The sequence below is a fragment of the Erythrolamprus reginae genome, chromosome 1 (genome assembly GCF_031021105.1).
Source record: "Erythrolamprus reginae isolate rEryReg1 chromosome 1, rEryReg1.hap1, whole genome shotgun sequence".
Classification (NCBI taxonomy): Eukaryota; Metazoa; Chordata; class Lepidosauria; order Squamata; family Dipsadidae; genus Erythrolamprus; species Erythrolamprus reginae.
This window is the reverse complement of record NC_091950.1, coordinates 239146531-239171071: the sequence shown is the minus strand read 5'-3', so window position 1 is coordinate 239171071 and position 24541 is coordinate 239146531. Positions and strand designations below refer to the sequence as shown.

General features: G+C 45.1%; 1 protein-coding gene across 3 annotated transcripts in view; it reads left to right on the top strand.

Annotated features, from left to right (window-relative positions):
- MACROD2 (mono-ADP ribosylhydrolase 2) overlaps positions 1 to 24541 on the top strand; it is a 1339842-nt gene that overhangs the window by 8446 nt on the left and 1306855 nt on the right. The window contains exon 3 of one of the 3 annotated variants that reach the window (XM_070732606.1): positions 8396 to 8458. The exons of the other annotated variants lie outside the window; for them this stretch is intronic. Within the exon in view, the coding sequence (XP_070588707.1) occupies positions 8396 to 8458 (63 nt within the window). The remainder of the gene's footprint in view (positions 1 to 8395; positions 8459 to 24541) is intronic. 3 annotated transcript variants of the gene reach the window in all.

Sequence of the window (24541 nt, the reverse complement as noted above, 5' to 3'; positions counted from 1 at the left end):
AAGCAAAAGAAACTTTTATGCAAAGAGTATTCTGAAAAGATGGAAACATTAACCTGGGTATCTCAAGACAGTGGTTGGCAGGATTAGTTAACTGTCTTGTTTTTCAGAAGGAATATACAGTGATACCTCGTCTTACGAACCTCTTGTCATACGAACTTTTCAAGATACTGGGGTTTAAGATTTTTTTGTCTCTTCTTCTGAACTATTTTCACCTTATGAACCCGCCGCCACCGCTGGGATGCCCCGCCTCCGGACTTCCGTTGCCAGGCGAAGGCTCCTCTCATTTGGAAACCCCACCTCTGGACCTTTCGTTGTCAGCAAAGCGCCCGTTTCTGCCCTGGTGGGATTCCCCTGAGGCTCCCCTCAATGGAAAACCCCACCTCCAGACATCCGCGTTTTTGCGATACTGCAAGGGAATCCCAGCAGGAGAATCCCAGCATCGCAAAAATGGGTGCTTCGCTGGCAACAGAAATCCGGAGGTGGGGCTTCCTATGGAGGGAAGCCTCAGGGGAATCCCACCAGCACAAAAATGGGCGCTTTGGCTGGCAAAAGGGGTGAATTTTGGGCTTGCAGGCATTAATCGCTTTTCCATTGATTCCTATGGGAAACATTATTTCGTCTTAGGAACTTTTCACCTTACAAACCTCGTCCTGGTACCAATTAAGTTTGTAAGACAAGGTATCACTGTATCCTTTAAAGCATACCCTGGATAGCAACTATCTCTTTTTCTTTCTTCCCCATTTTGGATTTCATTGTGTGATAAAACTTTGGAAGTGAAATTTAGCACCCTCAGCCTTTGGGGGCATTGTGGGGTCACTATTGTGATTTTTAGTGAGAAGATGTGTCCTAGATTACCAGGTTTATGATAATACATTCATATGAAGATGAGCAATATGCTTACTGATACTGTAACTTCACTAGAAAAACTGTCTAAAATGGTAGTGATGACAAGGAATTAAGATGGATTGGGGCATGGGCTGAAAATTACAAATTAATCATAGGATGGAGTCAGTACCTTTTTGAAATGCTTGAATTTTCAAATTTTAGAGTTTGAGTCCCTTAGGAATGGAAATACAGTATTTTGGAATACTGTTCCATATAGGTATTTTTCTCCATTAATAACATTTTTCAGTACCTGAAACCTATTTTTTCAGATACGTATGCATGCATTCAATATGGTTGCTACTTGCCACTTTATAAAAGTATAGTGTACATTTTTATGACCAAAATCATTCAGGATTTAATGCCTGAGGCACTGAAGTATTAGGGACAGTATTGTAAAGTATGTTTGCATTGAAAGTGGCACTTGACTGAAACATTAAAATAGAGTAATCATAAACTGACAGTGAAGTACCATGGATTAACTTACATAGAAGCTTGTTTTGCTTTGTTTTTTTAAGAGGGGGATCACTTCTAACACTGTTAAACAGCAGAAAAACTCATTTTAAGATATGTGGGAACCTCTTTATCTTTTCCCTTACTACAGAATGCTGCCTTTCTTTCACTTGAAACAAAAGTGACAGAGCGGGAGTGATGATACCTACAGGCATTCTTCACATGTCAGGGAATACAGAACTCTGGTGTGACAAACTCTATCCTGCCAATGCAACTAAAGAAATGTAGCCTCCAGTGCTTGCTAATCCTTCATTTACGTTGACTACTGCTGTTTTCCTCAATTCTCCGTACTGAAGGAGCGGGTCCAGCAGTCACATGGGTTGCTCATGTCCAATCCGGTGGAACTGAGCCTAGTATTAAAAAGCTTGCCGGATCCGCCCCTTCCCCAGAATTCGCTCAGTTCGCATATCCTGCGGTTGTATTGTGATAGCTCGTTCAACATTCTAACACCTTCCCTTCGATCTTTTTCTTCAAAAGTAGTAAGATTTGTTTTATCATTATTATTTACTTGCACTAATAGCGCCAGCCGTTTGCGGCTCGGCTTTTTTCCTTTGGAGAAGTTGCGGTTTCGTTTTCCCCCGGCGGTTTTGCCGGTTACGATCCCAGCGGCCGCTTGTGGATTCTTCTAATCCTTTGGCCTGGAGGTCCTGGTGCAAGTATTAATCTATCGATTTATTGATTATTTATTGTATACAAATATTTAAGGGCTTAATAAATACCTCCTGCGGAGTGAGACGCCTTCTAGTCTCCTGGACTTAGTCGATCGCTTCCCCTTTAAGAAATCTTACGGAGCGATTTTTTCGGCGCGAAGGCCTTCGCGCCCTTTTTAAATCTAGGCCTCTCGTGTTGGCCTCCTGCCAGCCGCGTAGGCCTCAGTCCACCGCGTGGATCCCGGAGCGGGCCTTGGGGGTCCCAGGCTAAATTCTCCACCGGCTAAGCCTCCAACCAGAGTGCCTTGGTTTACTTAATATAAAGTTTAGGGAGGCTGGCCCCGCTGGATTTGGGGGCACGAACTCTGGGTTTGCCCAGATTGTCCTCAAGTTTCAGCAGCTTCGAGGCCTCGAAGCAGGATCCATTCCTCTTGGGAAGTCCTTGAAATTCTTCTCCTTATTATTCAGTTATTGGCTCAGCCTTGTCTTCTGTTAATTGTCAGACTATGGCTACCTTTCCCAAGAGAGGCACAACTAAAGGTCCCAGAGAGGCCAGGCCTACAGGCGATGAGATTACTAGTATCCCCCAGGCCTCTTCCTCCTCTTCTCCAGGGGCCCGCCCCTCGACCAAGGTCACCAGGGCCGAGAAGAGAAGGGACCTAGCCCTACAAAAAATTCATGACAAATCAGCAAAACGTTTGAAAGTGCAGGCCCAAGTAATCAGTAGTCAAGACCCCCCAGAGGCTTCTAGTCTACCTCCTTCTGGGGTCCCTGTGTTATCTCTGGATGAGCCAAACCTAGACAGACCCCAACCTAACCTATGGGGCATAGGTCCAGAGGAACCAGATATTATTGAAGATTCCCCCCAGCCAGGATCCTCCCAGGCCTTTAGGGATTCTTCTGCCATTTCTGCTGATATTTCCAGTTTACCTCCTGAGTTCCAATCTATTTTTGCTGTGTTGTCCAAAGCCATTGATGCCAAACTCTCCACCATCAATGAGCTTCCCTTACCTCCTCCTCCTTCTCGTCCCTCCCGCCCCTTGGGTTCTTCCCCAGCGGTCAGAGCTCCTATTCAGGATGATTCAGATTCCTCCCAGGACGAATATGAGGATATGGAGGATGATGAGGATCCTTTTCAAGGCTTATCAGATGATGAGGAATCCCAAATAAAGGTTCCTTCTCCAATTACTATTTTTCCTTCTCAATTATTCAAATCTCTCCTCCTCAAAGCTAGAATTTCTACGGGATTAGCGGCCCAGGAGAAACAAGCCTCCACTTCCACTGATCCCCCGGAGGAGAATTTACCCTACTTCACAGAGGAACAGGAGGATAACGAGGTAATTCCTATGCCTAAATTGTTTAAAGATGCTTTACTCAAACAGTGGGAATTTCCAGCCTCTGGCCTTAATCCCTCCACCAAGGACAGAAAGTTGTACAAACTTTCCTCTTCCTATGAAGAGCTTCTATCCTTTCCCAAACCGGATGAACCTGTCAAGATCCTTCACTCGGCAGCGGCTGTGCCAGGCGAGGCGGAGGAAGTCCTCCGCCCAGAGGACAAGCGCATTGAGCAAATGCTCAAAAGAGGATTCACCGCTGATTCCTGGGCCATTAAAAGTTCTGCAGCGGCTTCCTTTTTCTCCAGAGCCATGCTGCTGTGGCTTCGCCAACTTCAACAGCATATTCCTCCCGATGACTTGAGAGGTCAACAAGACTTCAACAAGGTCTTTGCAGCTGCCCAGTACGTGGCTGATGCCACCTTGCAATCTACTAGATTTTCTGCTAAGTCTATTGCAGCTTCTACAACGGCAAGAAGACTCCTATGGATTCGCCCTTGGCAAGCGGGAGTTCGCCAGAAGTGGCAGTTATCCCAGGGTCCCTTAAAGCGCGACCTTCTCTTCGGTGATCTTCTGGATCCACTCCTCACGGAAACCACGGATAAGAAGAAAGTTTTGGGTCCAACCACAAAAAAGGCTACCAAAACGCAGTCCTTTCGTCGCCCAGGGCGCCAGCAAGATCAAGCGGCTTCCTATCAGAGATCTCCAGGTCAGTATTCCCCCCGCTTTCGTTCCCAAGGTAGGAACTCCAGGGGCAGAGGGTTTCGCTTCCAAAGGGGAGCGTCCTCTAACAGGGCTTCAAAAAAACCTAGATGGTAATTTTTCCTCAATTCCCATAGGGGGTCGCCTAGCCCATTTCGCCTCTAATTGGCGTCTCACCTCCAAGGACCCTTGGGTCATTGACACTGTTCAAACAGGCCTTCTTTTAGAATTTATTTCTCCTCCCCCTAAACGTTTTATTTCCTGCCCTTCTCCCAGGTCCTCCTCAGATTGTAACCGTATGGAGGAGGCCATTTCTCATCTATTGTCCATCAGAGCCATTCAACCGGTCCCTTCCGGTCAGAAGGGCCTAGGTTTTTACTCCATCCTATTTATGGTTCCAAAGTCCTCCGGAGGTTGGAGAGCTATTTTGGATTTAAAGAAACTAAACCTATTCATCAAATATAGGAAGTTTAAGATGCACTCCTTATCTTCTATTTTGGCCGCCATTCACACGGGAGATTTCATGGTCTCCTTAGACCTCACTGAGGCCTACCTTCACATTCCTATAGCCAAATGCCACAGAAAATTTTTACGTTTTTCCTTTCAAGGCAGGCATTTCCAGTATAGGGCGATGCCATTTGGCCTTTCCTCGGCCCCTCGGGTCTTTACAAAGCTCTTGGGGTCCCTGGCGGCCTATATCCGGGCGTTTCCCATCCACATTTTATGTTATCTTGATGATATTTTGGTCCATGGGAACTCCCTAGAGAAAGTGAAAACTGACCTTTCTGTCACCATGTCAGTCCTTCAGGACCATGGATTTTCCATCAACTTTGATAAAAGTCACCTCCAACCTTCCACATCCATTTCTCACCTGGGATCCATTATTGATTCAGAATCCTCCCAGGTTTTTCTCTCTCCCGAGAGAAAACTCAGTATAGTGGAGTTAATTTCTAACATCTTATCTAATTCTTCAGTATCCATAGTAACTCTCTCTTCCCTTTTGGGGAAGATGGTGTCATGCATAGGCATCATTCCCTGGGCTCGCCTTCATGCTAGGGAACTCCAGTGGCTCCTGTTACCTTTTCAGAGATCGGGGCACAGCAACTCAAATCGGCGCATTGTCATCCCACTAAGTGTTCGCAGATCCTTCAAGTGGTGGAAGTCTCCGGCCATGGACAGAGGATCCCCGTTCAGGTGCCCGGATCAATTTGTCATCACCACAGATGCCAGTCTATCGGGATGGGGCGCCCACGCCCAGGGGATGATAGCCCAGGGCACGTGGTCCCCAGAGGAAGCTTCCAGGCCAATCAATTGGCTAGAGTTAAGAGCCGTTTCCCTGGCTCTGAAGCATTTCTCTCCTCGCATTCCCAACCGGCACGTTCTCATTCTCACCGACAACATTGCCACAAAAAGCCATATCTGCAGACAGGGGGGCACGAGATCCAAGGCTCTCATGAGGGAGGCCCTCAAGTTGGGCCTCTGGGCGGAAAAACATCTCCAGTCGCTCCTAGCCGATCACATCTCGGGGAGCCTCAACGTCCAGGCGGATTGGCTATCCCGAGCAACGATAGACCCAGGAGAGTGGAACCTCCACCAAGACCTGTTCCATCAAATCAGCCTCAGATTCGGCCTACCAATCCTGGATCTCTTCGCGACCAATGCGAACGCCCAACTCCCTCGCTTCTTTTCCAGATTTCCATCCCCGGGAGCGGAAGCAATCAATGCCCTCCGGAGTCCATGGCCTCCAGGCCTACTCTACGCATTTCCTCCAATTCCAATCCTCCCGGACGTGATTCACAAGGTCCTCACCGAGAGGGCCCGAGTAATCTTAATCGCCCCTCATTGGCCCCGCCGGCCCTGGTTCGCGGATCTCCAGCAGCTGTCCGTCCAGGACCCTTGGCGACTCCCCGTTTCGGGGGATATGCTGCGGCAGGGGGCCTCTTTCCATCCAGACCCGGAGTGGTTCCACCTCACCGCCTGGCTGTTATCAGGAGAGACTTAGAACTGCGTGGTCATGACCCCGACTCAGTGGAGGTCATTTTAAAGGCCAGAAGGGGTTCGACCAATCGAATATACGACCACACGTGGTCCAAGTTTCACCAGTGGTGTCTACAGGAAGGTCTTTCCCCTCTGTGCATCCCCATACACAGAATTATTTCCTTCCTTATGCAAGGCTTCCATAAAGGACTTTCCACCAGTACCCTCCGGCGTCATCTGGCTGCCATTTCATCTGTCCTAGGGGGCCCCCGCAGACAGCCTCTCCGAGCCTTCCCTGAAGTTCAGGAATTCCTCAAGGGCATAGCCAACCTCAGACCTTCCAAGGTCCACAGGTACCCATCCTGGGATTTGCCACGGGTTCTCCATTCCCTCACGCAGGCACCATACGAACCCCTAAAATCGGCGTCCCTCAGGTACTTATCTTTTAAGGTAGCATTCCTGGTGGCTATTACCTCTGCCCGACGCATTTCGGAGCTGGCTGCCCTCTCAATCAGACAGGACCTTTGTCAATTCCATCAGGACAAGGTAGTCTTGCGACTGGACCCCACCTTCTTACCTAAGGTTAGTTCCATGTTCCACAGATCTCAGGATATTGTCCTACCTTCCTTCTGCCTCCAACGAGACCATCCCTTGGCGATTAGATGGCACACCCTGGATCTCACCAGAGCGCTGAGAATCTATATCCAACGCACAGGACCCTTTCGGAGGTCAGAAGCACTTTTTATAGCCTATCATCCCAGAGTCATGGGGGCCAAAGTGTCTTCAACAGTAATAGGCCGTTGGATCAGAGGGACTATATCTAAGGCCTATGAGTCGGCCTCCCTCTCAGTTCCAAGGAACATCACAGCGCATTCCACCAGGAGCGCAGCCACCTCGGCCGCTTGGGCGACTCAAGCCCCGTTGGAGGAGGTCTGCAAAGCAGCCACTTGGGCCTCGCCAAATTCCTTCATCAGGCACTACAAGATTGATTCTTACGCTTCAGCGGACGCTGCCTTCGGCAGAAGGGTACTCCAATCCGTTATCTCACACGATAGCAATCTAATCCCACCCTAGGGACCATCTATTGGGTATGTCCCATGTGACTGCTGGACCCGCTCCTTCAGTACGGAGAATAGGCGTTGATTGCTTACCTGAACGCCTCTTCTCGTACGGTGAGCGGGTACAGCAGTCACTTCCCGCCCTTGTATGTGTCTTCTTTACCTTTCTCTATCCTTCTTCCTCTAACAATGAGAGTTGAACACTGCAGAGCTTCACAACTGAGCCTAGTCTATGGATTCGCGAATTCTGGGGAAGGGGCGGATCCGGCAAGCTTTTTAATACTAGGCTCAGTTCCACCGGATTGGACATGAGCAACCCATGTGACTGCTGTACCCGCTCACCGTACGAGAAGAGGCGTTCAGGTAAGCAATCAACGCCTATTTTTAGCTCCTGCTGTGCCATATCATGTGTGCCTTACTTTTTAAGAGCGCGGAAGCTTGAAGCATATGTTTTCAAGCCTGTAAAAGTGAGTGGGGATTTTGAAAAAAACCTTGTTCTTATATTACACTTGGGTAGACTTGGGTAGTGAGAAACCTTTCCCTCTGTTGTGGCCCGCCAGCAGCCCGTGCAGCTGGTAGCAGATCCCACCCGAGAAGAGGCCGATATGGTGATGTGCCAGTGGCTTGTGTAGCTGGCACTCCTATCGGACAGTGAAGAAGCTGGAGCGGGCTTGATGCCAGAGGCAGAGATTCATCCAGGGCTTTCAGAACCACCAGCATCTCCCATCAGTGATGAGGAAGAAGAGGAGAAGCTTTTTCTTAATGCAGAGGCATACAGAGCTGCAAAAAGGCAGGAATGGTTCCACAGAAGAAGGTTTCATTGGGAGTAAGACTTTAGGCTAATTGGCCTGTCCCCTAGCCTATTTAAGGGATGTTTATGACGGCAAAACCTTTGCAGGAAACAATGTTCATTCGTGTGCCTTTGTGTTTTGAAAATGTCTGCTCAGCTCTTGTTATCTGTTTTGGCATTCTTCATGCGGTTTGCTTCTAGGCATTTTGCCAACCCTTCTTCTTGATATATCCAAGACTATTTGCTTAGATTTAATTTATGAGTTCATGAACTTATGCTAGCTGTTAATGCAGTTTAATTAACTGTTGGTTTTTCAGAAAAGACAACTTTAACTTCTGTTTGTGTTGTCAATTGAGGGAACAAATCTTTGGACCAACTTAATGTGTTCAGCATTCTTGGTGGTTCATAGCTGGGGCAGAACACCCTCTAAAGTTGTATTGATGTCAGTGAAAAGCCAGTTGTCTGAAGGTACACCATTATTGTTTGCAGAAAGGAAGCCCTGCGGTGTATATTTCTATTGGCACAAACTCCTTGACTGTATTTGTGGATCAGGTACTTTTTGCTTACACTCCACTGTGATATTTGAATTTCCTTAAAGGAAATTCTACAAGTCCATGGCCTGTTGAGAACTGGGCCATGCAAGTTGTGGGCGAGTGTACAAAACTCCATTTCCACGTGTGCACAATTCGGTTGAATGTTTGAAACCATCTCCTCCCTGCTGCCACCACCCACCACCACTACTGGTCCACAGAGCCGGAAAGGTTGGGGATTACTTAATGGGCTAAACTCATTCTGACTGACAGCTATATTCAGGCGTATGTATGAGGGTGAAAAAAATATTAGGTAGTCCTTGATTTACAATCCCAGCGACCGGTTAGGTCCCACAGAGTTGGCCTTCTCTGGGTCCCGTCAACTAAACAATGTCGTTTGGCGGGACCCAGGAGAAGAGCCTTCTCTGTGGCGGCCCCGACCCTCTGGAACCAGCTCCCCCCGGAGATCAGAACTGCCCCCACCCTCCTTGCCTTTCATAAAGTTCTTAAGACCCATCTCTGCCGTCAGGCATGGGGGAACTGAGACATCTCCCCCAGGCCTATACAGTTTATACATGGTATGTTTGTGTGTATGCTTGCTTTTAATAATGGGGGTTTTAGTGTTTTTCAAATTATTAGATTTGTTCTTACATTGTTTTATTGTTGTGAGCCGCCCCGAGTCTATGAAGAGGGGCGGCATACAAATCTAATAAATAATAATAATAATAATAATAATAATAATAATAATAATAATAATAATTCATTTAGTGATGTTTGAAGTTACAATTGCATTGAAAAAAGTAGCTTATGACTGGTCCTCACACTTGTGACCGCCGTTGCATTCCCACCATCCTATGATTGAAATGTGACTGCTTACAACCAGCATGTATTTATGATAGTTGCATTGTCCATGAGTCGTGTGATTTCCTTTTCAGTTTCCAACAAGCAGTCAGAAAGGGAAGTTGGATTCACTTAATGAGGTGATTCACTTAATAACTGCAGTGATTTGATTACAGCAAAAATGATGCAAGCACCATCTCCCTTAGCCATGGAAATTCTGGCTCCAAATGTGTTCATAAGTAGGTGATTATGGCAGCTTTTAGTTTTGAATTCATGAGAGAAAATCCATTGAGAGAGTGGTAAGGACAGCTGAGAAAGAGGAAGCTTGCTTCCTGTCATTCTGGATACTGCTTATAAGGGCTATGTGCCTAGAACTCAGAGCATTGTTAGAGACCCCCCACCCACCCATTATACGGTCTGTTTCTATTGCTCCCTCTGGGAGGAGGTTGCGAAGTATTTCTAGTAGGACTACCAGATTCTGTAACTGTTTTATTCACTATTCCACCCGTCTGGTGAACTTACAAGTTTAGTTTTTTTCGCCATGTACATGTACACCTGAACTAGACGGTGTTGTTTCTCTGTGTCATGTAACATATGTGGGTATATGCATAATTTTATATTTATTTGTTTATTTTGTCATGTTTATGTGGTATATATTGGAGGTGGAGACCCTTTGAGAGCTGTATGCAACAAAAGTTCATTTTAATGTTTGCCGATTAGTGTACATTCAAAGTGACAATAAAATTATTCTAATTAGTTGATTCATTTGAACAGCTCGACATAATTTTCAGGCTCATGTAGAAACCAAAACAATTATAATCTTGTCCCAGCTTCAAAATGTCCCAAATCATTTGCAAAGAGTGGGCAAATGGCTAGTCATAGATGTAGGTAATTGATCTGTTTCATTTAACTTAACTATTTTTCACATGCCGTTTTTTTTTTTAGACCAATGCATTAAAGTAAGAAAGTGGACAAAAAGTTCCCAAACAAATTATTTCAAAGTTTGGAATGCATCTGTAGCTTCAAAATATATTGCATTGCAATATAACCTTATATTTTAAACAGTTGATGTTTGTAAGACAGCTTAAAATATTTTGAAATCACAATGTAAAAAATTAACTAGAAACTTAGCAAATGATTTGCTACATATCAGTAGCATAAAAATAGTATTCAAAGTGCAGAAAGATAATTTTAAAACTCTAGCACGACAGTTAAATTATTAACTTAAATGTAATAAAGCATATTACTTTAATTTTTGGTTTCACTTTAATAATGGATTCAATTAACACATTTTAAATTATTAAAAGTATTATAGACCTTTGAGAGATGCCTCTGATGATTTTATTATTGTTGTTTTAGGTGTATACAAGTGATCCCTCAATTTTCGCGATCTCGATCTTCGCGAAACGCTATATCGCGATTTTTCAAAAAATATTAATTAAAAATATTTTCCCACCCGATGATGTCACTCTCTTCCTTTCTCATCTTTATTTCTCTTTCTCTTTCTCTATCTTGCTTCTTCCTCTCTCACACTCTCTTCCTCCCTCTCTCATCTCTTTCTTTCCTTCTCTCTCTTTCTCTATCTCTCCCCCTCTTGCTCTCGAACGGTGGGCGGCGGGCGAGCGGCGGGCGGGCAGCAGCGAGGAGCCGAAGATCGGGGTTTCCCCTTTGCGTGGGCGGCGGGGAAGACCCAGGGAAGGTTCCTTCGGCCGCCCAGCAGCTGATCTGCTCGGCAGCGCCGCAGCAGCGAGGAGCCGAAGATCGGGGTTTCCCCTTTGCGTGGGCGGCGGGGAAACCCCGATCTTCGGCTCCTCGCTGCTGCGGCGCTGTCGAGCAGATCAGCTGCTGGGCGGCCGAAGGAACCTTCCCTGGGTTTTCCCCGCCGCCCACGCAAAGGGGAAACCCCGATCTTCGGCTCCTCGCTGCTGCGGCACTGCCGAGCAGATCAGCTGCTGGGCGGCCGAAGGTCTTCCCAGGTGCGGAAGTAAAAACACCATCTGCGCATGCGCGGCCATGGGAAAAAAAGGGCACGCATGCGCAGATGGTGTTTTTACTTCCGCACTACTATATCGCGAAAAATCAATTATTGTGAGGGGTCTTGGAACGGAACCCTCGCGATAATCGAGGGATCACTGTATGCTGCTTTTATATCTTTGCTTCTAAGTACCTCCAAACAATAATATTAAAATTAAATATAAGAATATATGCACTACAGGTAGTCCTTAATTTACAACTACAATTTCTGAGCCCCAAATTTCTGTTGCTATGCAAGGCTATTTACGTTTGCCCCATTTATGATCATTTTTGCCATGATTATTGCATAAATCACTGCAGTTGCTAAATGAGCAATGCAGTTGTTAAGTGATTCTGGCGTTCCCAATTGACTTTGCTTGCCCGAAGATGGCTGGGAAGATGGCTAATTCCTGGACAGTGTAATTTTCATAAATAAATGCCAGTTGTCAAGCCCCTGATTTTTGGTCATGTTACCATGAGAATGCTGGAACAGTCCTAAGTGTAAAAATTGGTCATAAACAGGGGTTGTTCTGTGGCCATGGGTAGGTGGGGGGCATCTGACTGAGTGGGCGTGGACAACTTGATATCATTCATGCATACTCCATCCCATGGCCCCCATCTCACCATGCCCACCAAAATGGTGGCAATTTTGGGGGAGACTCTGACAGAGGAAAGGTGTGTGGGGTGGGGTGTTGAAGAGATAGGAAAAACTCCCTAAAATAGACTACCAGAGGACTTAGGGAATGGAAAAGCCATACGTTTCCTAGAATGAATCAAAGCATTCAACTTTGCAGCCTGGAGGACAAACCTATGTTTATAAATCTGGTAGGTAGTGGGGGTGCATGACAATGGGAAGGAAAGGGTGGGAGATAAGAAAAAGATGCAGGCAAGGCACTGGACTGTGTAAGTAGGGCAGGAGGAAGGGAGGAAAGTCCATTTGATTTTGGCTCCGGACAAGGGGGGAAGGAACTGGCTGCAACCCCTCCAGGCATGGTGGGAGCCATGAGAAACTGCAGAGCCTGAATTGCATGTTGTGCTTGTGACCTGCAGTCATGCATGTCACCCCCATCCCACCCTGGATTCCTCCTATTGCAGTTTAGGTGCAATATTGTTCCCAAAAAATGGAAACACCTTGAAAAATCATCAAAATATCTTTTAATATGGTGTTGGTCCATCTTTTGTGGAAAATACATCCTCAATTCTCCAAGGCATTGATTCATACAAATTGTGAATTGTTTCCAAAGGAATTTTAGTTCCTTCAGTTAAAGCACCCTCCAGTTCTTTTAGAGACAATGGTGGTGGAAATCGACTATGTTGTGGTTAGCTCTGGCCCAGCTCCTGCCCCAAGGAATGTGGAGGTGGATGTGGGGAAGACATCCACAGGCCGAATGGGAAGGCTTCTGCGTGCGGTATCAGTCATGTTGGGATTAAGCTTATGCTGGTTAATTCCCTTGCAGCCCATGTTTACAGGCATTGAGACAAACTTCAACTATGTCTCTCATTGGGCCAGAGTTGAAATATCATCTGCATACTGGTACTTAACTATACTTTCAGTAGGAACATTATTCTACATGCTGAGCCACTAAGTTATGAACAGCTTCATAAGTTAATACTGTCATTTTGACTGGGGGTGAATTGGAGGCCATAATGTTATCAGGTGTAATAAGTGTTATGATGGATTATTCCAGTTAATATTCTTGCTGTCTTACTTGTACTGATTAAAGGTATCAGCGGGTGAACTCTTCTTTGCAGATACTGCATAAATTGTTCAGAAGTAAAAATTGATTTCATGAGATTTAAGAAAAGAAATAATTAAAATTCCAGTGTGTTCCCTTCAATAGTACTTGCATCAAAATCTGCTATGGTTTCTCTTCTGGTTCCCAGCGTACATGCTATCATCAGGTCATTTTTGTGGCGTGCTTAGTAATTATTTTTAATTTTAAGATTTCTTAATTATATATTTAACTCTTTAGCATCAAGTGATCATAATCAAGGTTCATTAATGCAATTGCTTAGTACTGTGTTTCCCCGAAAATAGGACATGTACTATAAATAAGGCCAAGCCTGATTTTGGAGGTGGGTGCAAATGCATACCCTCCTCCAAAAATAAGCCCTAGTGAAGGGGTAGTCATGACCAAGCACAGGAGACAGACCTTCCCTTCCCTGGTTACCTCAAGGCTGCTGGGCCCCTTAACCATAGCCTGCTGATCAGCTGATTGAGCGAGGACTGGGAATTCTGTCTTTCTGGGTGCCTGAAGATAGTTCCAGTGCACTCTTGCTAACCCCGGCTCGTCCCATAGTGCTAGACAAACTTGTAGCTGAGGACCCCTTTGTTCTGCAGCTCACTTTGTGGCTATGGAGCAAATGGTGACTCCGGCTTGCATTCCACAAGTGTTGCTTAGGCTCCTGCTACAATGAGGCAGAAAGCCATGCAGCCCATTGAAATCGCCAGCCCCCACACCCAGCTGCTGCTGCTTGAGAAAAGGACAGGCAATTGTGGAAAGTGCGTGCTTATGATAGAAGCAAAGCGCAGCCTGTCCCTTTCAAGCAATCAAATATGTGCGTGCGCGCGCACGTGTGTGGTGTGTGTGTGTGTGTGTGAGAGAGATGATGATGATGAAGGGGAGTAACACGAATTGCAGGCAATGCTGTTTGAAGGCAGAGCCGATAGTGGCAGGAGTGGCAATCCGACCCTTGATAGGGACAAGGAGAGGGGCAGGCAGAAGCAAGAGTGCCAATTTATGCTGGGAGTGGCGGAGCCAAAGGCAGGTGATGAATATGGGAAGGACATGGTGACTTGGAGCATGCTGCAGTGGAGGTTCAAGCAGCGGTGTTGGGGTCTGCCGGGATTCACTGGCTGTTCAGAAGCTGCGAGGAAACAAAGTGGCTAGTGGCGGCTTCTCTGCTCCCAACCCTGCCTCCAGCTCTTGAGCGAAGCGGGAGGGGGAGGAAACTCTCGCAAGCTGCCTGAAGAAGCCAAGCTGACAGCCAAACTTCTAGGCGGGCATATCAGTAGAAGCAACTGGCAAACAAACCTTTTAGGCTGTGGGGGGGGAAGGGGGAGAGTGCAGGTAAGAAACAGCACCAGAACAGGGAACCTTTTGGCTGCACGCTGCATGCAATAAATTTTTCTCCCCTTTCATTCCAAGAAGCTGTGCAGACACGATGACTCTCACAAAGACTTATTTCTGGTGGAGTTTGGAGGAGAGAAAGATTTCTTGCTTGCAGTGGGCATCCAAAAGGTTCTTTGTCCCAGTGCTGTGTCTTATGTGGATTCTCTCCCCCTGAAAGGTTTGCTCACTAGCTGCTGCTTGGCAAGGATGGCTGAGGCGTTGCGGGTGTTGCTGCCCTTGCTGCCACCGCCTACGGAGTCCCCAGACAGCCTCCTGCAGGCCAAGCTCAGCCGCAGGCAGAGAGCACTGGTCATGGCCAGGCCGCCTGAGCTGCATCTGTCGGGGCTTCCCTCGGTGTGGTTGCCTGGTGTCTTTCTGCCGGGTGCCTGGGAAGAGTAAGCGGGGCCTGTGAGAGGAAGGGAGTGCAGGCAAGGGTCCTGCAAAGCTCCTCTGCCCAGGAAGAGTCCGGCTCAGCTGCCGTCCTGTCTGGTGACTCCCAAGGTGGAAGGGTTTGCCGGGCATGTCGGCAGGTGCTCCGGCCAGTCAGCGCTCAGGTGGGGGAGAGTGAGCACAGCAAGATCAAAGAGGAGAGAAGCAGGGGGGAAGGGGAGGCTTCAATGACCATCACCGTAGAGCGGGAAGTACACTTGCAGGACAGCTGCTTCCTTGGCTGGGGTTTGGAATCTGCATAGCCTGAGTTTGGTGGAGAGAAAGAAAGGCTTCTGCTGCTTCCCTTTCATGCCGCGCAGAAGTCTTTCTTTCTCTTTCTTCCCCAAACTTTTTATTTATTTATTTATTTATATTTATTTATTTATTTTTGTCCAATACATAATGAGGGTTTTAGTGGGTATATATCTATATACACATAGTAAAATACATGATGAAGGTTATAGAGGAGATACTCATAGTAAAATATATCTAAGAAATAATAGAAAAGAAGATATGGTAATAGGGAACATATCAATGAAAGAATAGAAGAAGAGATATAGGAATAGAAGAAAGATATAGGAGAGCAATAGGACAGGGGACGGAAGGCACTCTAGTGCACTTGTACTCGCCCCTTACTGACCTCTTAGGAATCTGGATAGGTCAACCGTAGATAATCTAAGGGTAAAGTGTTGGGGGTTTGGGGATGACACTATGGAGTCCGGTAATGAGTTCCACACTTCGACAACTCGGTTACTGAAGTCATATTTTTTACAGTCAAATTTGGAGCGGTTAATACTAAGTTTAAATCTGTTGTGTGCTCTTGTGTTGTTGTGGTTGAAGCTGAAGTAGTCGCCAACAGGCAGGACATTGCAGCATATGAACTTGTGGGCAATACTTAGATCTTGTTTAAGGCGTCTTCGTTCTAAACTTTCTAGGCCCAGGATTGAAAGTCTAGTCTCATAAGGTATTCTATTTCCACCTCTGCGGCTTTCAAAATCCGCATCAGGGCAGCGGCTGCTCTGTGAGTACACTTCCTGCTCTATGGTGATGGATGAAGGCCATATTGGGGGTGGGGTGTCAAAAAATATAAGGCCCTGTCTTATTTTGGGGAAAACATGGTAGGTACCCAATAGTAGCAATTCAATTTCCTATTGGGGAAATGGTGTATTCTAGTAGCAGTAAGAAAATGATGATAGCTAAGCTGATGCTGCCTGAGCTTTCCCATCTCTTTCTCCCTCCCTCCCTGTTTTATAAAGGATCTTATTTAAATAAAATCATTTTTATTTAATTAGGAATTTTAACTTGATTGTAGATCTTTCAGTTTACCTGCTATTGTTTTTTTTATTTTGTTACTGTGTTTTAAGTTTCTCTTCTCAGAACTGTAACATTCTTTTACAAATAACTTGATTAAAAATAAAATCATAAAACTCACCCAAATGGGAAAATGGGCTCCATTTGATAATATCCTGTTGATTATAAAGATGAAGCCAGCAGCATGCACCAAAGGATAAATTTTCTTACAAACCATTCAGGATTGCATTGAATTGTTATAGCTGTATTGGTAGATATTTTTGTTCTGAATATTTGCTGATAGCTTTACATGAGGTGTTTCCTGCCAGGAATCAACAACAAAGAATGATATCATGCCTTATTTCTTAGTTTCTGTTATACTTATATTCTGTTATTTATCTATAGATGAATAGACAGAATCTTATACCTTTACTTCAATCTTTGCAATGATTTTGCTGGTAGCAAAATTCATCTCAGAACATGCTAAGAATTGGAGAATGCATAACTATCATTTTATTTAAAAAAAACAGGTGATTTTAAGACCCAGTTCTATTGCTATCATGAATGAAGAATGCGAGAGGCATAATAGAGTTCTTATGTAATATTACAGAGGTTAAAGATTTCATTGTATTCATTGATCCAGTGGCAAACAATTGGTTTTCAACTGATAAGGAGTGTGAGTATAGTGCACAAAAATCTGTCCTTCTCCGTATCCTGAAGGATTACGCTTTGTGATACAGGGTTCTTAACCTTTGAAAAGCGGGGCTTCTTTCCTGTTGATATTCCAAAAATTTGATATTAAATACTATTATGAATAGAAGGAATTGTGAAGACAGCATCATTGAGTACAGTGATCCCTCGATTTTCGCGATCTCGATCTTCGCGAAACGCTATATCGCGATTTTTCAAAAAATAATAAATTAAAAATACGTGCGCGGTTTTTTTTCTACACCACGGTTTTTCCCGCCCGATGACATCACATGTCATCACCAAACTGACGTCTGCCATTGCTGGTTGGCCGAAATCTCGGACAATCAGTGTTGTTTGCTCAGCGAGCTTTGAAACTTTTGGAACTGTTGGAACTTGTTAAGACTTGTTGGAAGATGGCTCCTAAACGTTGCACGCAGAGTGGAGGCGGCGACACTAAAAAGAGCAGGAAGATGCTGACAATTAAGGAGAAAATTGAACTTTTGAACATGCTGAAAGCGGGACGTTCTAATGTAGATGTTGGTCGGCATTATGGGATCAACGAATCGACTGTGCGATACATTCGGAAAGACGAAAAGAAGATAAGGCAAACTTCTCAGATAATGTTCAACAAGGCTGCAAAAAGAATGGTGACGCCTAGAAACAAACGCCTTATGAAGATGGAAGCTGCTTTGTCCGTGTGGGTACAAGACTGCCGCAAAAAGAGCATTGCTTTGGATACGAACACTATACGAACCAAGGCGCAGCAACTGTACAACCGTCTTGCAGACACAGAAGGAGGTGATGCAGATGAGGGAAACCCAGGTGAGGGCTGGGGTTTTTTATTCTGTCATTATTTAAGTGCTTTTTAAGGAAGGAGGGAAGGAAGGAGGGAGGGAAGGAGGGAGGGAGGGAAGGAAGGAGGGAGGGGAGGGAGGAGGGAAGGAAGGAGGGAGGGAGGGAAGGAGGGAAGGAAGGAGGGAGGGAGGGAAGGAAGGAGGGAGGGAAGGAAGGAGGGAAGGAAGGAGGGAAGGAGGGAAGGGAAGGAAGGAGGGAGGGAGGGAGGGAAGGAGGGAAGGAAGGAAGGACTGTATGCTTTCATTCAAGTCACTTCTCTCTCCCTTTCCTGTCATTCTCTGTAGATGAAGGTGCTGGTGACTCTGAAGACCCCCAGCCATCAACATATTCTGCTTCTTCAGCCCCAGCCACATTCACAGCAAGCAAAGGGTGGTTTGAGAAATTTCAACGGCGCTATGGCCTGAAGAGTGTGTCATTGCATGGAGAAGCTGCCTCAGCAGATACAGGTGCAGCCGAAAACTTTGTCCAGCGCACGTTTAAAGACCTAATTGCAGAAGGGGGCTACCTTCCAGAACAGGTGTTCAACATGGACGAAACAGGCCTGTTCTGGAAGAGGATGCCTTCACGGACTTTCTTGATGCAAGATGAAGCCAAAGCCCCTGGCTTTAAGGCCATGAAAGATAGAGTGACTTTGATCATGTGTGGGAATGCAGCAGGCTTTTTGATGAAGCCAGGGCTAATTTATAAGTCACGAAATCCAAGAGCCCTCAAGAACAGAAATAAGAATGCATTGCCAGTGTACTGGATGCATAATCCTAAAGCATGGATTACAAAACCCCTCACGCGGGACTGGTTTCATCAGTGCTTCATCCCACAGGTGCAGGTTTATTTGGCTGCCAAAGGACTCAATTTCAAAGTGCTTCTCCTAATGGACAATGCTGGAGGTCATGATGACCTGGCACATGAACATGATGGGGTGCAAGTCGAATTCTTGCCACCAAACACCACATCGCTTATCCAGCCGATGGATCAAGGTGTTATCCGCGCATTTAAGGCACTGTACACGCGCAATTCTCTTGGAAGCATCGTGGAAGCAATGGATGCTGATGAAAACTTCACATTGAAGGCCTACTGGCGTCAGTACACAATTGCATCTTGTCTGAAGAACATTCAGAATGCCTTAATGGATATGAAGTCACAGACAATGAATGCCTGCTGGAGGAAATTGTGGCCAGAAGTGGTGCATGATTACAAGGGATTGCTCCCGAAGAAATTCAAGATGCTGCAGTCCAGAACTCTGTGAAGCTGGCACAGGCACTGGGTGGAGAAGGCTTCATTGACATGACACCAGAGGAAGTCAATGGTTTGCTTGATGAGCATGGCCTACCGCTGACAGACAAAGATCTGGAGGAGCTGACCAGGTCAGCGAGTGAAGAAGAGGAGGAAGCGGAAGCTGAACAAGCTGAGGAAGAAGAAGATGTTGGCTTAACGCTTGAGCGGCTTGCAGAACTGAACAGAGCTGCTGCAAATGTACAACGCATGGTGGAACTTTGGGATCCCAACATGACTCGCTCTATACAATTTAAGGCCTCCCTTGACAACACCTTTGCACCATACAGATCCATGTTAGCCCAGAAAAAGAAAATGCGCCAACAACTGCCCATAACTATGTTTGTCACAAAAACCAAGAGGTCTGTCACACCATCACCTGCAGCGTCCATTGTAGACATGGTGATAGAAGAAGATCCCGATTTATCCTAGTTATGCTAACCCCCCCCCAAAAAATGTAAAAATGTAAATAAATATTGTTATTATTTCTATCAGGATGACTAAGTGTGTTATTCAATGTGTACAGTACAGGTACAGGTAGAGGTAGAGGTACAGTACAGTAATTAAGGGGATGGGAAATGGTAATTTGTGGGTTGAAAGTGTTGGGACTGAGTGGCATACAGAAGAATGAATGAATGACTGAGTGAATGAAATTCAAACACAGGTGAGGGCTGGGGTTTTTTATTCTGTCATTGTTTAAGTGCTTTTTACGAAAGGAAGGAAGGAGGGAAGGAAGGAAGGAGGGAGGGAAGGAGAGAAGGGAAGGAAGGAGGGAAGGAGAGAAGGGAAGGAAGGAGGGAAGGAGGGAGGGAGGGAATGAGAGAAGGGAAGGAAGGAGGGAAGGAGAGAAGGGAAGGAAGGAGAGAAGGGAGGGAAGGAGGGAGGGAGGGAATGAGAGAAGGGAAGGAAGGAGGGAGGGAGGGAGGGAAGGAAGGAGGGAGGGAAGGAAGGAGGGAAGGAAGGAGGGAGGGATGGAAGGAAGGAGGCGGGCATTCTAAAAGCCGAGAAGCCGTTGCCACAAGTGCTGCTGAAGGAGGACTCATGCCCCAAGAAAGCTGGTGAGAGGGGTGAATCGGGCGGGAGGGGGGTAGCGGCGAGGAGCCCGGAGGCGCTGGGGGGGGGGGTGGCCGGCATGAAAAACAACCATTGCCAGCCTCCGAACTTTCGTCGCTCCACCATCTGCGCATGCGCGGCCATGGAAAAAGGGCACGCATGCGCAGATGGTGTTTTTACTTCCGCACCGCTATATCGCGAAAAATCGATTATCGCAAGGGGTCTTGGAACGGAACCCTCGCGATAATCGAGGGATCACTGTACTGCTCATCCTTGAGCATAGAGACATACAGTTACTGAATCAAAACTTATTCACTGATATCAAAAAGGTAACAATCCATTATGTACCATATGTCATAACTGGAGTACTGTAATTGTAGCTTGTGTATAGCAGCGTTTCCCAACCGGTGTGCCGCGGCACACTGGTGTGCCGCGAGACAGAGCTGGGTGTGCCGTGAAGTTCCAGCTGGGCGGGGCGCTGCCGGTACTTCCGTCCTGGGACTCCCGCTCGCAGCTGTTCCTCGGCTCCTGCTCGATGCCGCGGTTTTCGGCTCTCCTGCTGGGCTCCAAAGAAGGAAGGCAGGAAGAAGGAGAGCTCCATTCTTCGCGCCTTTTTCCCGCCTTCCTTCTTTGGAGCCCAGCAGGAGAGCCGAAAACCGCGGCATCGAGCAGGAGCCGAGGGACAGCTGCGAGCGGTAGCCCCAGGACGGAAGTACCGGCAGCGCCCCGCCCAGCTGGAACTTCTCTGGCGTCGGTGGCAAGTGTCCTTTGTTGCCCGGCGGGAGGGCACTGGCGGTAGGAGCAGGGGGGGGATGGCTCAGCGGCCGCCGGCAGTCGCGGGGAGATGGCGGCGGCGAGAGGGAGCGCTCTCTCTCTCTCTCTCAGCTGACTGCAAGCGGGAGCCCTGACGGTGGCAATTGGACGTGCTGCTGGACGTCGTACATGCTGGCGCTGCGGGCCTGGCATATACGGTGTCCAGCACCACGTCCAGCTGCCGCCGTCAGGGCTCCCGCTTGCAGTCAGCTGAGAGAGAGAGAGAGAAAGAGAGACATATAAGAGAGGCAGAGAAAGAGAGACAGAGCAAGAAAGAGAGACAGCAAGAGAAGCAGAGAAAGAGAGAGAGAGAAAGAGAGAGAGAAAGAGAGACATAGCAAGAGAGGCAGAGAGAGAAAAAAGAAAGAGAGACATAGCAAGAGAAAAAAAGAGACTTAGCAAGAGAGGCAGAGAGAGAGAGAAAGAGAAAGAAAGAGAGACATAGCAAGAGAGACAGAGAGAGAGAAAGAGAAAGAAAGAGAGATAGCAAGAGAGGCAAAGAGAAAGAAAGAGACATATAGCAAGACAGTGAAAGAGAGAGAGAGAGCAAGAGAGAGAGAAAAAAGCAAGAAAGAGATAGCAAGAGAGACAGAGAGAGAGAGAGCAAGGGAGAGAGAAAGACATAGAGGAAGGGAAGGAGGGAGAGAGAAAGAGAGCAAAAAAGAGAAAGAAAGAAAGAGGGATGGAGAGAGAGAAAGAAGGGAAGGAAGGAAAAGAGAGAAAGAGGGAGAAATAGAGCAAAAGGAAGAGAGAGGGTTTTTTTGTCCAACTTTTCTTTAGCCCGCCCCCCGCTCCGCCCCCCCCGCCCCCCCGCCCCGCCCCCCGCCCCGCCCCCCCCCCTTTCAATGTTCCCCAGGATTTTGAAAATATGAATAATGTGCCGCGGCTCAAAAAAGGTTGGGAAACACTGGTGTATAGGGATAAACATTAGCTCATTCCACATACAAGCAAATTAAATTAGAGTAAATGCAGAATAAGGAAACCCTTGACAAGTATCTTCTATTGTCGAATCTTCTCTTGATTTTATTTTACAATCCTCTTGAGAAAGTGCTAGTTACCTCATGGTAAGTTAACCATTTATGTTTATTTATAATTTCTTGTCTCTAAAATGCTTCTTAATTCTTAAAAGCTGCAAAGGTGTTTTGGAGACACAACTTAAACACAGTTGGAGCACAACCTGATCACGATTGCTGTTATAATAATAGTCTGTGCTAGATTCCTAAAAATATCACATAAAGTAAATAAAGCAAAAAAGTGGGAAAAAATGGGTTGATGGATAAAGTGTCAAATTTTGTAACCAGGTAGGACCTCTGGTTCTTCCTTCGGCATGATCGGAAGCTGGGACCATGACCTCCATGGCTGGCTCCGAACACTGTGCCTGATGATCCGAATTTGGAACTAAGCCCCCCCCTCCCCGGTAGAAGGGATGAAGCGAAGGAGGATCACCAGGAGGGTAGAGGGGAGCCGGATCTCCCAACCATGAGCTGGCAAGCCCCTAGCTGATGGTGCAGAGCTCTGGCAGAAAACATGGCTGCTATGAAGCCAAAGGAGAGCCAGAATTAACAAGTTTGAGCAGGAGGGAAAGAAAGTGAGTTACAGTAGTCCCTCGCTATACCGCGCTTCACCTACTGCGGCTTCACTTCATCGTGGGTTTCTGAGGAAGTCGATCGACAGATTTAAACAGCCCGCTGAACTCGATCGGCAGGTTTTTCAAAAAAATATATATATCTAAAATTGTAAATACTGTATTTAAATACTGTATCTAAAAGAAATACTGTGTGGGAAGGGTTTATAAACACTTAAAACAATGAAAACTTACCAAACAATTACAATATAAATACTTAAATAAGTACTATCAGTCGATAAATTCCCCATCGCGGATTTCACCTATCGCGGCCAGGTCTGGAACGTAACACCAGCGATAGGTGAGGGACTACTGTATTTGCAATCTGAGATGAAAAAGACTTTTTGCTTTTTAAATATCCCCCAAAATACAAGGGAAGCTAAAGAATAGTGATGGGTCAAGCATGTTAAAATGGTGAAGAAAAATGTTTGGGTGCTAGGAGGGAAAAGTTTTTCTTGGAAGATTTAAAAGAAGATGTAGTTTTAGAACAATATTCTATTTTAAAGAGGAAAAAACTTTGATGTTTGATCTGGAAGCTGACTCTGACTTACTATAAATTACATTTACTGGATTTATAAACTTAAAAAATTGAAATTGAGCATAATGAAGAGGGATATTTGATTTGAAGCATGAGTGCCATTTTTTGGGGAAAGGAGAAGGTATAACTTTTTCCTTTGTTGGACAAATAACGTGGATTAAATTTTGTTGCTAAATGACACTATCTTGAAATAAAGATATGGAAAGCACACCCCAGTATATCAAGACTTTTGATAAACAGCATGCGGGAATGAACTAAAACTGGAAAATGTAATGTAAAAAATAATAAATGCTGTTCAAACAAATGAGAAAAATATGGAGAACTTTGGAAGAGTGAAAGAAGCAGAGGAACCACAAAACAAACAACAAGAAAGCAAATACAAAAAATGGATTATTGAAATACAGAAGAAGAAAAAGATAACAAACTAAAGGGGAAAATCTCTGGTAAGGGAAAGATAAGCAAGGAAAAGAAAGCTAGAAGGGGAAAGAAGACTAGAAAAAAGGAAATTAATATTAGAAAACAAAACTGGAAAAAGAGAAGAGAAAGATAGAGACTATAGCAAAATAAAGAAGTTAAACATAGACATGAGAGAGTTGAAAGAAATATGGGGAAATGAAAAGATGATTAAAACTGTGAAGCAGGATAAAAGAGAAGGGATAAAATGAAAATATTGTATGTTTAATTAGTAGCAATATATTTGAATATAAGTTTGATAATGGAAAATATGAAGATTGAATTTTACATGTTTTATATGAGGAAAAACAGTAATATTTTTGAATATAAGTTTGATGATAGAAAATATGGAAATTTAAAATATATAATTTTTAAATATGTTCTGTATGAGAAAAAAGGAAAGTAATATTTTTGAATATAAGTTTGGGGGTAGAAGAAACATGTAGAAAGGAAATTATATGCGTTGGGATATAAGAGACAAAATTAGTGTTAAACTGTTTAATTAATTTACTATATAAGTATGAACAAATTATTTATTGTTATAAGGATAAAGTAAATGTATGAATAATGTGTGGAAATGAAGGTACAAAATAATATAAGATGTAATTTTGAAATATATTTTGTATGGCAAAAATAATGATGTGGAAAAAAGGATAAAAAAATTATAAGATGATCTTTGATTAATGTGTAGGAAATAAGTGAAGTAAAATATAACAATAATAGAAATATATAGATTGGGAAATGATCACAGATTTGATTGCTGGAATTAAAATAGGGGAAAATAAAAGGGGAAAATGATTAAAGACAGATGTTAAGAAGATTTATATGCCACCCTGAGTCCTCGGAGAGGTGCGGCATATAAATCCAATTAAAAAGAAAGAAAGAAAGAAAGAAAGAAAGAAAAGAAACGTGAGAGATATAATGAAAAGGAAATTATAATGGATTCAAAACAAAAATATTGTTAAGAATATTATATGGATGTTTCAAAATAAATACTCATGACAAGAGATGCTAAAAGATTAAAAAAATTATACAAAAAATAACCTGTAACCCAGGTCCATCGCCACACGTGGGTCTGAGTTTTTAAAGATTTATTCTTAAGCACTATCAGTTGCTCAAACACAT